Here is an 18,659-nt window from a genome sequence, read left to right on the forward strand (position 1 = left end):
CCAATGCCCAGCAGCAAGGCCAAATGTCTGTCTAAATATTTTGTAAAGAGTTTTAACCATAAACTTGTGTAACAACATTTCTCAATTTAAGAGCTGAAAGTATATTACACACACAAGTCTGCAGTCCTTGCATAGTTGAGTGTTTAGTTGCAGATGAACATGCATCCTTTTCCAACTAGGCAGAGCCAGAGAACTATTTATATCTTCTGTTTGAATGGCACGGTGACAATTACACATACATTTTCTGCCCAGTTAATTTTTCAATTATTTTAAGTAAATGGTACCAGAGGATCCTGGCAGTTCTTCCTGACAGTAAGCACTAATTGTCATACATTTCAAATACAATATGGCATATTGTATATTACTCCTAATTACACAAAGAAGTGGGGGTTAGTAACTTACCCAGTGCACTCACACAAACCTGTGTGGAGTAGAACAAAATCTTGAAAACACTAGAGATTCTGCACATGAGTCTTATTATTTAGGATTTATACAAGTCATAAATATGTATGACCTCAACCCAGAAACACTCAAAAATTCAAAGCCAAACTTGATAGTCTAAATCCTTCATTGTGTGATTCTGCTTGAATCAAATCAGAGTTATATCTCTGATTAGGTGCCCTGTAGTCCTTAAGGACTTCAAGATGGAAGGTTATATCACAAATGCTTGTTATATGTTATGCTTACAGCCATTCTTGGGAGACAGACAGTGTCTTGGTATGACCCTTCTTCTGTTCTTAAAATCAGTTTTGTAATTGAAGCTGAGGCTGGCTAAGAGCACAATACAAACGGGGGGTGGGGGGGGGATATTGAAAAAAAATTACTTGTTAAGAGGACCTTGAAGTTTGACATCCTCATGAAAATGCAGGGAGAATAACTTTAAAAATTCACTGTCAAAGGTGAATTACAATTAAACTGGACTTGGAAAGATATTGAGCAAATTGTATTCAGAGAGGAAAGTAATTACAACTGAGGTAGACATTTGAAATCTTTTGGATCTGTTCTCTTGAATAAATTCAAGGGAGGAAGATGAGAACTGTTGAGCAGGTATGTAACCATAATGTCTAAAGTCAAAGCAGAAGGAAGATTTATTATTTTTTTTTATGAGGGTAGTGAACCACTGGAACAGATTGCCTAGAGAGGGGGTGGAAGCTCCATTCAAAGTTAGACTGGGTACGGCTTTGAGCAACCTGACCTAGTTAAAGATGTCCCTGCTTATTGTTGGATTAGATGACCTTTAAAGGCTGCTTCCAACATACAGCATTCTATGATTCTATGATTTTATGGGTGAGAACAAAGTAAATATGAACTTACCTGACTACATTTTAAAATAACAGAGAACAAACACAGGTAGTGTGAACTCAAGAAAACCCTACCAAAATAGTAATGCTGCTTCTCTACAGTTGTGGTATCAGGAAGAATGAGAAAAATTACTCTAGATAGAATAGAATTTCGGGTTTAGCAAGCTAGAAAGTCAGTTTTTCACAGAAAACTGTTTTGATGGCATAGATAAGGTGGTCTTTCGGTAACAGATTTTTGCTGTTTAAATTTAAACAAAGAACATAAAAATATTCCAACAAACCAGAAAATCAGGAATGCAATTAGTAAAAGAGAGAAAAGGAAGGTCAATGCATCACAGTGACCTCTGATGAAGGAGGGATCAGAGAAAAATCTTAGTATTATGGATAAGATAACCCAGAACAATTTGCCTTTGAAAAAGCTGAGTTATATATACACAGACCTTTGCCAGAGTTGTCTATCATGTGCTTGAGTGTTTTTTTTTCATAAAGACAAGGACATACATAAGGTAATTTTTGGTATGACATGTTAAGCTCAACAAATATACAAACAAATCTAAACCATCAGTTCATATTGGCTAATTCAGTTTAGCAGCAAAGTAGTTAACATGTTCTATAAAGCTACAAAAAAATGTTGAACATACTGTGCTGATGTGAAAAATAAAAGGGGAAAGAATTGAAGGATGAAATCACCATTCATGCAGCCAAAAAATCAGCTCAATGCAGTCACACTAAGTTTTGATTTATGTGGAAATATTTGGCTGACTCATTGTAATAAACAGTAAATGTAAGTGCCATAGGAGAAACAGTTGACAAATAAATGCTGTACCTTTGCATGTTGGTATTACTCCGCTCCACGTGCCATTACTGGTACAAGTGCGAGTTAAGGAGCCATTTGATTCCATTGTATAACCAGGTTGGCACATATAAGTGACGTTTTGGCCAACAACATAGTCATCACCATATCTCATGCCATTGGCTGGAACTCCTGGATCTCCACAACTGATAACTGCAATTAAATAGTTGAGGAACAGATTTTAAAACCTAAATGTGATTTACTTATATGTGAGGGGAAAACACGTAAGGCAAAACTAGGAATTCACAGGGGGTGGGGGGAGGGAAGGAGAAGGAATTTCATCTCCATCAAGAGAAAATAAACATCTATGTCACCTGAATTAGCTGCCAAACACAACATGGAGAGCTGTGTACCAGTTGTATTTGGAGAACATCAATAGATCAAAGTATAATTAATGGACAGTACAATTTTATTCAGTAAAATTTCAAGATTACGAAATGAAAGAAAGCAGCAAGAAATAACCCATACATCACTAGCACCCTTTCATATCCTCAGTTTTTCCTGACAGTTCAGATTTTCATTATTAAAGAAGCAGACACCTATTGTTTAGCTTTCCTTAGGTGCATTCCAAACAGAAACAATCTGGAAAATTTAATAGATACATCTGAATACAGCACTCACTTTGTAAATGCACGCAAGTTTATTATGTACATAAACAGATGAGAATACTCAGGTATACCCCAAACATGGTCCGTGGTTTATATCAAAAATAGGCCTATATTATTTTAATAAGAGTGATTGTAAAACCTCTTGTGACTGCTATTGCCAGGAGACAATTTGATCTCCATATGAGATTAAATATTCATCAAGTGTTAATAAAGAGTTATATCAATATAATCCTAGAGTTTCTCTCAGATATGATCAACTGAATCTGTCAATTTATGGAACAGTTTTCAGACTAAAAAATCTTCAGTGGCTATGATAAAAAGTTTTGTTCAGAAATCAAACAAACACTGGGGGAAAAAATCTAGTTCATACAAAATATAGCACTCATGTCTTAGTTTATCTTAAACTTGAAAATCCCTCTACAGCATATTATTCCTGCTGAAAATTTGTAGGAGGCAGTTTCTTAGGCAGAAAGTACATCCTGGCCACTTCAAAATCAATACCAAAGCATGATCAATGTGAATGGAGCCCTTTCTGTGTCCTGGTTTACAAACAAACAAAAACAACACAAGAAAAGTACATGTTGGTAGGTTATTCTGGCCAGGTCCCTCGACCTATATAATTAGGGAACTCAGAATCCAAGATATATGCTATGCCTACTCTAGAATTTATCACAGTCCAGTGAGCAAACACTAATCAAGCTGCATGATTAAAATAGTTAAAAAAAAAAAAAAAGCTTAAAAAAGTCTCACTTAATTGTTGCATATTATCTCACTTAATCTAGAGGTATCTGGTGCGGTGATAAACAAAATTGGGTATCAGCCTATTTTATTTTACCTGGTAGCATGGTTCGGGTTTGTCTCTGGGTGTTGTTTTTTTTTTAGCTTAACAAGTCACAGATTTTTCTTTGTCATTCTTTAAAAATTATAAGGCTGTGAAAGACAGAAGTGTTTCTCTGGGTCTCTCTTACATGAGTAAGAGTATTTACTCTACACATTCTACAATTTTTTATTTGACATATTCCATTTACTATCCTTAATACTGCAAATTCAACTAAAATTATCCATGACTTTTTTTCCAGGTACAGTCTGGTTTTGACTGGTTACAGCACAATGCTTATATCCTTATGTTTTTTTCCTAATCTTTATTTAATCTCTTTAGATTTTCCTGCGTGAAGAATATTTTAAGCCATTGCCTTACACATCTAGGAACGTGTAAATACTATACACTACACATGATCAAACAGATCCACAAACCATCCATTTATTTTATACTGAAAACTATTTTCATTGCTTGTGTAAATCCAACCAAAACTGTATGTAATTATTGTTACTAACATTTTTAACATTGTTTTAGTAGATCTCTAGAGTGTCCTTCTCAAAATTCCCACCTTTCTACCACTGACTTTTCAAGACATATTTCAAACAAAACATGCAAACAAAACAAACAACAAAAACATCCTAATCCAGACCTGATTTTCTATGTTTTTGCTGTCCTGTACTTAGTAGTCTTGATCTTACTCAAGGAAAGAGTTTCATGAAAGAAAAGACTTAGGGGATAAAAAAAGTCAGTCCTCATATTGTAACATTAGAACAGCTCATAGATGTGATTAGAAGCAGCATTTGACTTTCAAAGAAAGCAAAAATAGTTATAAGGTGACCTAGATTTCACTGTGTTTTGTCATAAACATAGGAATAAAGCTTTAACTAAAAGAAGCAGTTAGTAGCTACTTAGAAAACTCAGTGGCATTTTCTGAAGTTCATAGATTCAGACAACAAATCATAAAATGGGGAGGTTTGAAGGGACCTCTGGAATTTGTCTTGTCCAACTCCCCAGCTCAGGCAGCCCACACAATGACCACCTACACTTCAATCGCTATGGTAGGCAAAACCATCCTAAATTGTTGTAGTGATCCTGACCAGAAGATCACTGTACATTGAGCAGTCAGTGATCCATGATACAGTTAACCTGAGGGACACAAGACATGTGCTGCATTGTGCTGCACACCCAGCATAACCTTAAGAATTATGCTGAGCCACAGAGATCCCTCGGCCAGGGCACAACCTCAAGCAGTTTATTGCAACAGAGGAACTGCAGACAGCTCTACTCAGTAAGCTATTCCATGTCCTTGCTTTGTGCCTTGCAGTGCAGCAAGAAACTCTCAGGATAACATTGTTTCTGTTTGACTTGATAAACGATAGAGGTGTTTCCTGGTAAGAATATCCTGTAATAGCTTGAACAACGGGAAGAGGACAATCTTTGCTGTGGACAAGGCCTACATGACATGCTGCATGTGAGTCAGAGTCCAGTTATGAAAAATATGGCTTAAAACCTGACCTGTCAGCAAAGTCTGTTGACACTGCCTATTCTACTGATTTGGATACACTTTGAAATCATAATGAGAAAATTGTTCCCGCACAACAGATAATCTTCTTCAAGCATATTTTACAGACCTAGAGATAAAACTACCCTGATCTGCTAACTAGCTTTTTAATTAATATTATCCATTAGCTCTTCATAGCTATCTGTTAGTCATTTAAAATGTATGTATTGTCATAAGAAAGAATAAAGCAAGTATGATAAAGCTTAATATGTATTTAATATTTAGATGTGCTAGAGCAATGGAAAATTAAAGATCTGTAGAAGGGACACAGACTGGACACACCTCTGAGCAACTGGCTCTAGCTGATCCTGCCACAAGCAGAGACGTTGAACTAGACAACTTCCAAAGGGAACTTCTGACCTCAGCTATTCTGCAGTGCTGTAAAATGCCTCTCCATTTACAGGTACTTTAGAGCTGCTGTTAGTACCAGCATCAGCTTAGATCCAAATTGTAGCACGCAGTAGCAGTTTGCTGTATGGATGATGATGATATGTTTCCTTAAAATGATAGGTAGTCTCCTGTCATATAAATGTAACATTTTCATAAATGTTACCAGAAGATGAACCAGGGCATGAAATAAAGCAGAAAAGATGGGCTTGAAAATAATCTGTTGCAAAATGCTTATTATGAATGTGAGAGAAGCTGAAATAGCTTCTTTTAGCTGAGTAACCAAAGCAAGTATAAGGTTAGTGATAGGAGTTAAGGCCAGATGGAAGATATAAAGTGACAGCAGGACAACGTTTTTGAACTGACAGTCACCAGAAAAAAAAAAAAATTCTCAAGCAAGGTTTTTATTTTCTGCACTCTGGAAGGCCAGAAAATTATGCTGCTAAGTTTTCATGATGGAAAAAAAACCCAAAATAAAACAAAACAACAATTACATGAATAATGTCTGAATATACCACAAAACATAAACAACACTAAAACTATATACTAGGGAAGAATTAAAGCAGGTAGATCATGTAACCATATAATTCTTTTTAAACTGTAGCAGTCTATATAGTTTACTACGCTGTATCTGTCTTTCAAAAAAAATATTCTTGCTTCTCACATAGCACTACACAATTTTAAAGGATTTTATGTCAAAATTATCATGAACTAGTGTTGACAATTTATTTGCCTCCTACTTCTATAGTTGTTTTATTGTCTTTCAGAGGAGAGCAAAACAAAGACTTTTCATTACAGAAGTGTCTTACTTGTGCAGTTTGGCAAAGATCCAGACCATGTTCCATTGGCAGTGCATTGTCTTACAGATGATCCAGAAAGTATGTATCCTTCCATACATGAATATATAACTGAATTGGAGAATGTAGTTCCATCAATACGAAACACTTTTCCATTAGCAGTTGTTCCTGGATTACCACACTGCACAGCTATAAAATAAAATGTTAAAATACCTTTAAAATGTAGTAAAGATAATTTTGGAAATAGTAATGTCTAAGTACGTTCCTGCTGCCAGCACTGCCAGCAGCGTTATGTGGTAGAAATCCATGCTTTTGTCCTGAAAAACGTAAGTTTCACCATCTACTTAATGCATTTTGCACAATAAACACCTGTTTACATTAGTTATTTGGTCTTACCCATTTGTATGTAGTGAAACACAGCCTATGAATTTAATTGTAAAATCCAAGTTAAAGGAAAACTACTTTAGCAACAAGATGAACTCCCAATTTTAAGAAAATGCCTGATCCACAGCAAGGATAAGATAAACGAACAGCAGAAAGTTCAGCTGGGTTAAGCATATCCCTTCACATAAAATAAAACAAAAAAATCACATAAACCTATTCATATATACAAATATGTATTTACATTGTGCAAGGGTGGCAATCATTCATCATAAAGGGCATCATGAAACAAGCTTGTGAAATAAATTGTTTAAATGATGAGACTGTTTCATACAGATAACACAGGCAACAGTGATGAAGTAGAAAACAAGAGTACAGGTCCTAAAATTATTTCCTATTATTTAGGAAGCTTTACTTTGAAGAAGAATCCTTTGGGAATTAGTTCCTATTTTTGAGTCAAGATAATTAAGGCCATAAATGATTCTCTGTATCCATCCTGTTAAAACTTCTTTTTATGACACTGCATCTAACTTGAAATGGCAATTTATTTTTTTTTTTAATAAACTTATTTCAGCATTTTATTTGCTGTTGAAAATTAATAATGAGGCCAACAGTATTAGTAAATAAAAATTTTAAGCCAATCATTTATGACAAAGAACTATCTAATGAAATCCTGACATAGATAATTTCCAAAACCTCAGTTGTTTGTTCTGGAATTCAGATGTATAAGCATTTTAATTGAAGTCCAGGTGATGGTGAGAGATGTTTAAGAGAAAAAAGAGTTCCTGAAGCCTTTTATTCCCCACTTTTTTATTTTCTTTACTTTTAGTACCACATAGCACACACAGTTACACTGATGTGACATTGAGAAGAAATAATCAGATTAATATACTCTTCTTCTCAACACTCATGTTGTTTCAAGTGTACCAGGAAATGATTTCAAATTTGTCGCCTGATGCCAAGTTATTGCTGTACTGTAACAATTTCTTTGAGGAAATGCAATGGTCAATCCAAAATCAACTGTATACCATTCACAATGCAAAACTGGCAGTGCATAATGGCTTTTCTGATTGGCATTTTAAACAAGACTATTTTAAACCGGAGTGATTACTGCGATTTACCTTTGCACTCAGGTTGTCTTCCTGTCCAACTTCCATTTGCCAAACATGTCCTTTCTTCTGATCCATGGAGGATATAGCCAACATCACAGCTGAAATGGACTGTGCTTTTAATTTTAAAATTGTTTTCTTCTCTAGACCCATGACCTGGGATACCTGGATCACCACAGGAGCCAGCTGTATCACCTAGAATTTAGAGTGTAAAACTTGAAATAAATGTGAAATATTGTTATGCTACTGCATTTTAAGTATATGCTTCTATGTATTTACAAATATTTTTGTATTTTTAGAAAAAAAAACCCAACCAAACACAAATATCTTAATGGATGTGAGTAAAGAAAAGGTGTAATTTATTTTCAAATAATTTCTTTTTACTTATTTTGAGTAAGTGTAGAACAGCAGTTATAATTGTGTAAAAAATCCTGTTAGACCATAAAATTTTGGTGACAGAATCATCAAACAACATTAGGGAAAAAGAAGAAAGCCAGAACACCTTTGTAATTTCTCAATTAAAATCAGGAATTCAGAGAAAAAAACAACTAAGGTCCTGATTGTAAAAAAATCATTTTGTCTGCCTGTAAGAAGCATTCATAAAATGCTTCCTTGTTTTTTTTTTGATATTGTTGCAGTTGTAAGAGTTTTACCATTCAACAAAAGCTCTAGTCAACAATTTTGCATATATCCGACAGGAAGCTTTTCCCTCAGTTAGAAATGTTTGAGGAAATTATAGCATAGAGGAGGATGAAGGGGGAGGGAGAAGGAGAGAGGAAGAGAAGGGAGAAGTAGGAGGGATGAGGAGTAGGAAGGATGAAGAGGAATATACTTTCTGTATTAAAACCATACTATCCTGATATATATCAAAGTTTAAATAGTAGTAACAAGAGAAGATCTTACACAGTAGTAGTAAGTTAGTCGGCTACTCCAAATGCCCAGAATACCAAAATTGATAAACTCATTTATTTAGGGATTCTACGAGAAGTTAGGACCCAGGAGTTGAAGATGAAAACAGAGCTTCCCTTGTCTTAGTTGGCACTGTATGTATGTAAACTATACTACTGGAGTGACTGGTCAAACATACCTCTTTACTAAGAGAAGCATATACAGAACTGAATAATGGAAGGAAGAAAAGAAATTGTGAACAGTAAGTAAAATAATTTCAAAATACATCATGTTCAAGCTACTTAGGTGACATAACATCCCTCTAGTTTGCAAATAGCCTGCTACAAATTTTTATTAATTAAAAAAATCCCCAGGATCAATATTTTTTTTGCTATTTTTGGGATCTGCATCTTACATTTGCCAGTATAATTCATTTGGACTGTGAGGAATTTGGGACAGGGTCTTACCATTATTCTGCACTTGTAAATTTTCTACATTGAGAACTCTGTTTTCAGCAGGTTGCTTGACATTATGCCTCAAATAATATTATAATTAAAAAATGAAAATATTTTTTTTTCCTATGCAGAGTATAAACTACATATTCCTCTTGTAAATGAAATCATGTGGTCTTTCCTAATGCCTAATTATTAATGTGAATTATTACTCCTTTAATCTTAGAGAAGTTAACCTCCAGCTCATTTGATTGAAGGTTACAGAAATAATTTTTCTAAATGACTAATCACATCAGGAAGTGACAGTGATATAATCAATGATATCATAACATAATGTATTTTTATTACCTCATGCAGAGATTCAACTAAGTGATTTTCGCAGTCAGCTATGAGCCATCCTTCACCTACACGTGTAACAAATTCTCAACTGACATTTAATCTTAATGAAAAAAGAGGGTATTTAGACCACTTAAGTAAGTACACAGCCATTGGTGCACTTATGAAGAGTTCTGAGTTGCTGTACATTTCTGACTCCAGGTGATAGCCGTGTGATGACTGAAATCTATTTCTGAATGCCAATAGATAAAAATGACATAATAGATAAAATTATCCTTGTTTGCAACCACTTCTTAAAAGTTTGCTGTGGAAAGTTCAGACACTAAAAATTTCTTCCAATCCTTTTGAATTTAGTACAAGATTTTAACCAAGAAGAACTATTTTAATATTTCTTATTAATTTTTAATCATTGTTGTGCCATGAGCTGTAAAAAAAAGAAAGCATATTCTGAAACTCTAGCTGATATAATCAGTTTATAGCTGAATACACTAGGGAGATGAATACAGGAGGAAAAAAGAAAAATTATTGGAATGTGTGAGACTACAAGTGAAATACTGTATCTAGTTCTGCAGTCCCCAGTACAAAAAGCACATGAGTCTGCTAGAGCAGGTCCAGAGAAAAGTCACAATAATTATCAGTGATGGAACACCTCTTCTATGCAAAAAAGCTGAGAGTTAGGGTTGTTCAACCTGGAGAGGCTTCCAGGAGACATTACTGCAGCCTTTCAACATCTAAAGAATAGAAGATACAGAGACACTTTTATCAAGTCCTGCAGTGACAGGACAAGGGGCAATGGTTTTAATCTCAGAGGGTACCTTAAGAACTCATTTCCAAACCAAAATGTTCTGTGATTCTATAGCTCTAGTGGAAGTTGTTCCTGCCTACGGCTGTAGGAATGGCCTAGGTAACTTTTTTAAGTCCCTTCTGACGCAAGTCATTCTGTCATTCTTTGATTTACTATTTTGCAGCGTTAAACTGGTATAGTAGTACTGTCAGATTTGAGTATCAATTATTTTTCACCTCTTCATTTTGCCCTAGCTGTAACCCAACAACAACAACAAAAATATGTCTCTTGTTCTTTTCCTATTTTCTGCCTTTGGAGATTTCTAAGTGATCTGAATTACATAGGTTTGAATAAATTCCCAAACCACAATAATTTCTTAAAAACCATGCAATGAAAACATGAGGGTGGCAAGAAAGAGTCTCCCCACCCCCCAGTATTTAGTGAGAATTAAAACTGATAAAACTCTGCCACAATCTGTGTTTACATACTCTAAGATAAGAAATGGGATACAGCCAAATCCCAAATTAGTGTGTGATTCATACTTTTGGTTTTCACTTAATCACTACTATTAAAATGAATCAAACTGAAGCTGTGAAACAGAGCATTCCTATGCAGTAAGCTGTTGTGAAAACATATCTGAGCTTCAGTGAGGGCTAATCTATTACAGGGATTAGATGGTGTTGCCTCAAAACCGGAGTGTCCTATTATGAAATTATGTGAAACCCTCTTGGCCTTATTATAATGATGTATGAATTATGCAATTAAGACATATATGAGATGACATTTTGCAAGTAAAAAAAAAACTAAATTAAAAAAAAACATTCATTTGAAGAAATAGTGATGCAAGATCTTCCTGTGGAAATTAATACTCTTACCAGAATTCACAAAGAAAACATTTCCAAAGCAAACTGGTTCCTTTAACACTGTATTGAATGCACAATTTCCCATTCATATTAAGGTGGCATTCTTCTTACATTTTTTTTTTTTCTCGTCAATAGAATCATAGAATTGTTAGGTTTGGAAGGCACCTCGAGGATCATCTAGTTCCAACCCACCTGCCGTGGGCAGGGACCCCTCACACTAGATCAGGTTGCTCAGAGCCACATCCAGCCTGGCCTTAAAAACCTCCAGGGATGGGGCTTCTACCTTTCTATTTATTTTGCTTTGACTTTGTCACTTCTCCCTAGACAGTACTTCAGTTGCATGCACGATTTTCCAGATACTAAAATGGCTTTCTGATAAAATAAAAAAACAATATCAGGATATTTATGTTAGTTAAAAAAAAAAAATATTACCTGAGCAATGAGGAAGAGATCCACTCCAGTGTCCATTTAACTGACAGGTCCGAGATGACTGCCCTAACAGCGATCGTCTACCTGTGCAAGAGTAATGCACGGTTGACCCAAACGTATATTTATCTCCGGACAGGACCGCGTTAGGAGGAACGCCAGGATGGCCACAGTCAACCACTACAATGCATAATTATTGGAGATAAAAAAAGGTTATTATCACTGATCAAACACACTGTAGCTACCACTTTTCATAACTCCACACATAAATTTGGTGAAAATGCTGGCCTTTTCAGGCTCTGGATCTTTAGGGATTGTGATTAGAACTGTACCTTATAATTGAGTTATGCCACCAAGGAAAGTAACAAGTTCCAGAAGCAAAGAGTTTAACAGTAATATGAAATAAAATTTCAGATGTAATTTACTGTGTCCAGTTCTGGGCCTCTCAATTTAAGAAGGACATTGAGACTCTTGAATGTGTCCAGAGAAGGGCAACAGGGCTGGGGAGAGGCCTCGAGCACAAGCCCTATGAGGAGAAGATGAGGGAGCTGGGATTGTTTAGCCTGGGGAAGAGGAGGCTCAGGAGAGACCTTATTGCTCTCTACAACTACCTGAAGGGAGGTTGCAGCCAGGAGGGGGTTGGTCTCTTCCCCCAGGCAACCAGCACCAGAACAAGAGAACACAGTCTTAAGCTGCACCAGGGGAAGTTTAGGCTTGGGGTGAGGAGAAAGTTCTTCCCAGAGAGAGTTGTTAGCCATTGGAATGTGCTGCCCAGGGAGGTGGTGGAGTCACTGTCCCTGGAGGTGTTCAAGAGGGGACTGGACGTGGCACTTGGTGCCACGGTTTAGTAGCCATGAGGTGTTGGGTGACAGGCTGGACTTGATGATCTTTGAGGTCTTTTCCAACCTATGATTCTTTTTAAGAGAGAGAATAGCAGAACTGGAGTAACCTTAGTTAAGGAAAACTAATAAAGGTGGAGCTGAGAACTACTATCTACAATATTGCAAATATTGGTTCATGACTCCTCAATAAGGACTAACTTGATCCACTCGCCTTTGTGGATAGGTTGCATATTACTATGACTTCAGGTACATCTGGTAGTTTGCTAAGTTGGCAGCATGACCCAGAGGACACTTTTGGTGCTCTACAGTGCCATTGCTATTTGCTTACTGCCTTCATAGATAGTCTGAACTTACTGCTGTCCCAAGAGAAGTCTAGAAAGTACTATAGTGGCATAAATCAATAACTAGGTACTATAGTTTTTAACTTTTGGTGTGATTATATCTTTTGTGGACATTGGAGGCCAAGCATCGACAGATTCAATCGATATGTTTTCACCTTCTGTCACTACTATCAGAGAACACTGTGTTGAAGCACTCAAGAGAGGCTTGTTTCAGTTATTGCATTTCCCAAGGATTCTGTTATTTGCTACATACAATGACAACAAAAACTACACTACTTCAGCTACTTTGGAGACCTTCCATCATTACTGCAGACACACAAATGTTATACAAATATGTTTATTCTAATTATTGTCATGAGACTGATGGAAATGTTATGTAAAATAGTACCTACTCTAGTCTGCATTCTTTGTAGAAACATACACATTATCTACTTACTAATGCATTCAGGTAGAGGTTTGTCCCAGTGGCCATTTGGTTGACAAATTAAAACTGAAGAGCCAAATAAAAAATATCCAGGATTACAGTCATAAAACACCACTGTGCCATAGGTGAAATTTCCATGTTCAATTTTACTTTCTCTTATAGAATTTGCAGGAATTCCAGGATCAGAACAATTGACCACTGAAAAGAAAAAAAATGCATAGATTCGAGTCATATAAATACAGCCTAATGAAAATGCCTTTAAATGATCTCTTATCCTTTGTATGAAAAAATTCCAGTGTGTTGCCACCCCAATTTTACATACTCTGCTTCTATATATAATATAGAGTTTACACCTCTGGTCGATTCAACATGTTCTTCACCTACTTAAAGTTACCTTAGAAAGATACAGTTCATGTAAAAATTACTGTTTCCATATCCTCAAAATCAATTGCATGTTTATATCCATACATGTGTATATACACCTGTGTGCAATTATGTAATAAATCTCTGTGTGTATGTGCATCATGCTGCATACATAAAAATATCAAAATATGCTGGAAAGCTTTCTAATCTAGAATGAAAAAAGCTATGGCCACAGGTAATTTAAGATATTTTTTTTTCTACATACATCACTCAGTGTAGTTATTTTACAGCTCTCCTGCTTCTTTCTAATCATTACCCTAAATCTTGGTGTCTGCTTGTGTGAACAGTGAACACTTGAAAGAACATACAAGAAGCTTTGATCATTTAGGTAGTTCTCCAGTATTACTATAGTTGATTAGGAAACTAGCTGTTTAGCAAAGTTGTAGACAGTATAACAGCAGCTACATTGCTGAATTTATATGATTATTGCAAATTCAGCCTTCACAAGGGAGTCAGCCCTTCCTATTATATTGCACTTTAGGCAGTTTCCAAATATGCAAAAGAATTTTTTTTTTCTTTTTTAATTTAACTTCAAAGCAGATAGAATAATTTCTCACATTAAAGAGAATTTATTTCAATGCATGTTACAGACAACACTAATAATATTCTACACAAAGCTGATACTTCTTATTTTTAAAGTCTGTTCTAAAACCAACAGAAGATTTCAGGACTGTAAAAATCTCAAAGAAGAACCTGATCAACTTATTGATTGATCCCTACAGGCCAATAAAATACCAGAGTTTTGCACATCACTCTGCAACACCAGAACACTGAGGTGATTTATAGCAACTGTACTGAAAATAAGATTGATTTATAGTAACTGTACTGAAAATAAGATTGTATTTAGTATTGTAAGTTTTAAAAATAAAAATAGTATCTTCTCATCAACACGAAATTCCATGGAAATTCAAGTTCAGTAAACATTTGGCAGTATTGTTTAAGGTAAAGTGATTAAAGAAATGTGAAGAACACATGTGGAAGGAAAACAGAGCCAATAAATTTATTATAAATGCATAACCTGACTTAGGCTGTCAGATAATCCACAGAAGCTGCCTGGAAGATACTGAAAAAGAATCAATACAGTTTCTGCATATGTACAAGCAGGCTACAGAAAACAAAAGTACATATTTCTAAATGAGAAAAATTAAAACATTCTAAAAGCGCACAACAACAGACTTAAAAAGGACAGAGGTAATAAAATGGTCCTAGAAGTGCCTATGAAAACTTGGACAGAACCAAAATAATAATCTTTTATTTTAAATATAATGCCCAGAAGTGTTGAGAACCAATCCAAAAGGATTATACTAATCAAATTAGAGTGAAAATTTTAAATTCAAAATGAGCAGTCAGATCGATAGACATATAAAAAGGAGGGGGGAAAGCATGTTATCTTATGCATCTATTAGAACTATATTGGCTAAAAACGGGGAGAATATTGTTGTAACTTGTAGAAAACATTTTTAAAAATCAATTCTACCTACACATAAAAACATTTCTCTGTAACAGTTATCCTGGCAACCAGAATATAGAACAGGTCGAACAGAAAAATCAGAGGATCACAAAACTATGAATCTTGCTGTTTAATAAAATGATGCCTATTAGTAACAGAGGCATTGTTTTGTCTTAGAGGGTGCTTGGGTGCTTTTAGCTTCAGTTTATTTTTCAACTTTAATTAGAAATCTGTAAATGTTTCCCTTCTTACCTTTGCATATTGGCGGTGGGTGGCTCCACTGCCTGTTAGCCTGACACTGCGCTTTGGTTGGTCCTTGCATAACATATCCAGTATTACAAGAGAATGTCACAACATCATTGAAGTTGAAACCATTTCCACTTGTTCTTCCATAAATAGGACTACCAGGGTGACCACAGCTAACGGCTAGTATAGTACAAAGTAAAGAAACAAAAAAGCAAGTTCCATATTCATATGTAAATGAGAGGTATCTAGTAACCAAAGATGCAATGGACAATAGGTATCTAGTAACCAAAGATGCAATGGAAATATTGAGTGACAACAAATTTAAGGCGGGCACAACATTTTCATAAACTGCTTTAAATCTTTTTATTTGGTTGTTGGGTTTTTTTGATCATGAATACTAAGTTCCAAAGGCACTGCTCATCTTGTATGTCAGACATCCCTGCAGTATAAATCAGTATGTGTTGCCATGCTTACTTACGCACACAGGATGGAAGCTGACCAGACCAGTTGTGATCCTGTTGACATATTCGTACAGAAGAGCCAATCAACCGAAACCCAGGACTACACTGGTATACAACTGTGTCTCTATATCCATAATTTTCTCCAATTACTTGACCATTGACTATAAGATCTGGAATACCACAATGACCAGCTACATTTATCAAAGTAAATACAAAAAAAAAAGGGAAAAAAGAGGGAAAAAAGAGATCAGTAACTATACAAGAAAAAAAAATTAAATAAACCTCCTATATTTAACAAAAAATATTTAAAAAAATATGTGCAGATGTGGTGCTTAGAGGCATCTTTTATCAGCAGACTTGCTAGTGTTAGGCTAAGAGATTCATTATCTTAGTCTTTTCCAACCTAATTGATTCCATGTTTGGGTTAAAGGTAGTCAGTGCAAATACATCCAAATGTCCTGCAGACAAAAACCTTTCCATATCTTGATCTAATCTTCTACTCTGTATTCTCAAAATGCAACAAATATTTTATTTACACTATGAAGTCACAAACAGACATTTAATCTAGAGAGAGGTTGGGAAAAAGAATGAATCAGTAAATAATATTGCAGTGGAAAATTCTCTGAGAGTTGTTGACCTCGTGGAAACTGTGACATATAGCAGGGAACTCACTGCAGAAACAAGTAAGGCAAGCAAGAAAAATGAACAGTGATTCTGCTAGTACCTTAGTGACAAAAAAACCCCAACAAACAAACAAACAACTCAGCCACCCAAGCCATTCTGCTCTCCTTTTATAATCTATTTTTGTTAAAAAAAAATCCAAAACCAAAACAACAACCCCCAAACCCCCAAAACATGAGGCTCCTAATAAGCACCAATATTTAGAAGCAATATACTTTGCTTTGTTTTTCTTTTTTCTTAGAACTATCAAGTTTTCATAATATAGATGATAATAATGAATTAAAAAGAAACCCTGAAATTGTGTCACTGAAATCACATGTTCATTGTAATCATAAAAGATTCAGGGACTGGTGTTTGAATATTTTAAGTAAGTGAAGATGCCTAAACATGCACAACCAAAGGCTATCAAATTCTAGAAATTGTGTGAGGATAGTGATTTTCTGTCAGAAGTAAGGGTGCAGTGCTCCTTTCAAAGTTTCCACAATCAATGATTATTATTTTCTTTGTATGCTTACTTTTGTCTGCTAAGGAGAGAGAATAGGCAAGCCATGTCAGTAGTATTCATACCTAAACATCTGGTCTCAATTCCACTCCAGAGTCCCGAAGACAGACATTCCCTCACTGCCGACCCAACTAGCATGTATCCTGAATCACAAGTAAATATAGCTGTAGATCCATAAGTAATTTGAGTTCCAATCTTATTCCCATTTGGAGGTGTAGGAAGCTCTCCACAAGAAATAACTTTATGGCAAAACCAAAACAGAATAGAAAGGTACAGCTAATTACCACTGACACACAATAACATAAATACTTATCAACTAGTGATAATTGTCAACCAGAAAAACAAATTTCACAGCTAGAAGTATTTTACTCCTTAAAATAATTAAATCAAAAGTACAGCATATGAAGGCTCTTCCTTCCCCAGAAATAACACTTTAAGAAGGAGGTGGGAAAAAATAACCTTTATATTTTTTTAGGAAGATACAATTTTTTTGTTTCCTAGTTCATAATGAAATGGTTGCCGTAGCACTCACACAATGTATTCTCATAACGAGTGAGCAATGTACATGGAATTCCTCAATATTTCTTTACAAATGAAAACATCTTTTGACTCAAAATCATAACTATTCTTTAGTAATTTCATTTTAAGAATTATCAGAATCAACTTTATTAGTGTTTTAAAGTGTAAATACAGAATAAAAAGATTTTGCATTTTTATAGACTATACAACATTCTTGACCTAGAAAGATATATAGGATAATGATTTCTGTCATTTACTTGTGCATTTATAGATTTAAGGACCTTTAAAATCCAAAAGAATGCTGAAAGACATTTCCTTGACACTAAATATAATGGACTATATTTGTAAATAATGGCCTTTAGGATACTTAGAATTTCCAGCCAGGAAACTTTTTTGTTGTTGTTGTTTTTTAATTGGCTAACACCAATATTTAATTAGTTAATTTCTAAGTAAGCCAAATGAAATAATTTTATCTGAAGTTTGTACAGCAGATGCAGAGGCAACATATACTCACTTTGACAGTAGGGTCGCTCATTTCTCCAACTCCAGGTGCCATTAGCAAGGCACTCAATTGATGCTGGTCCCAAACCATAATACCCTGGATCACAGTTGAAAACTACTTTTGTTTTGTACTCATAATGTGAACCGTTCACTATTCTCCATCTTCCATGCTCCAGTGTAAAAGAATTGATGCTTGGACACGTAACAACTTCCAAAATAACAAAAGCACATAGTTATTTGTGGTTTAGTACAGACAAATTAGGAAAGTCTGTACCATTATTAATTCAGAGATGTATTTTAAACATAGTGACATAATATTTGAAGAGCAAGTCTGTACTTGAAATTGCCTATGGCTAGCAGGTACAGGTTCTCTCATTTAATTAATAACAATCAATGGTCCAGTCAGAAAAGTGACTGCATGCAGAGCTACACAGTTGATGTATATAGAATCAATGTACCACAGTTGAATTCACTGTAGATTCGTTATCCTAGAACTCTTGTGACACTTTAGCTCAGACACCAGAATCTTTACTGAAATGTTAGCTACATTTCAGTGTAGGAATTATTTTTCTACACATGTAAATTCTATGAGTTATTAAAGACTCATAGACTTTGGAGAGGCTGCACACTGGCAACAGATAACATAATATCCATGTCCAAGACGTTTTTTTCAGCAGCTATGCATTTCTAGCTAATGTCTTAA

At 35.2% G+C, this 18,659-nt stretch overlaps 1 protein-coding gene across 1 annotated transcript in view; it reads right to left on the reverse strand.

The window, feature by feature from the left end:
* Positions 1-18,659, reverse strand: part of CSMD3 (CUB and Sushi multiple domains 3) — a 386,198-nt gene that overhangs the window by 26,291 nt on the left and 341,248 nt on the right. Inside the window, exons 52-60 of the mRNA XM_009905784.2 lie at positions 17,970-18,164; positions 17,002-17,175; positions 15,771-15,944; positions 15,299-15,472; positions 13,186-13,371; positions 11,573-11,746; positions 7,830-8,012; positions 6,340-6,516; positions 2,128-2,307 (exon numbers count right to left, since the gene is read on the reverse strand). Of these exons, the coding sequence (XP_009904086.2) occupies positions 2,128-2,307; positions 6,340-6,516; positions 7,830-8,012; positions 11,573-11,746; positions 13,186-13,371; positions 15,299-15,472; positions 15,771-15,944; positions 17,002-17,175; positions 17,970-18,164 (1,617 nt within the window). The remainder of the gene's footprint in view (positions 1-2,127; positions 2,308-6,339; positions 6,517-7,829; positions 8,013-11,572; positions 11,747-13,185; positions 13,372-15,298; positions 15,473-15,770; positions 15,945-17,001; positions 17,176-17,969; positions 18,165-18,659) is intronic.

The sequence above is a fragment of the Dryobates pubescens genome, chromosome 14 (assembly GCF_014839835.1).
Source record: "Dryobates pubescens isolate bDryPub1 chromosome 14, bDryPub1.pri, whole genome shotgun sequence".
NCBI lineage: Eukaryota > Metazoa > Chordata > Aves > Piciformes > Picidae > Dryobates > Dryobates pubescens.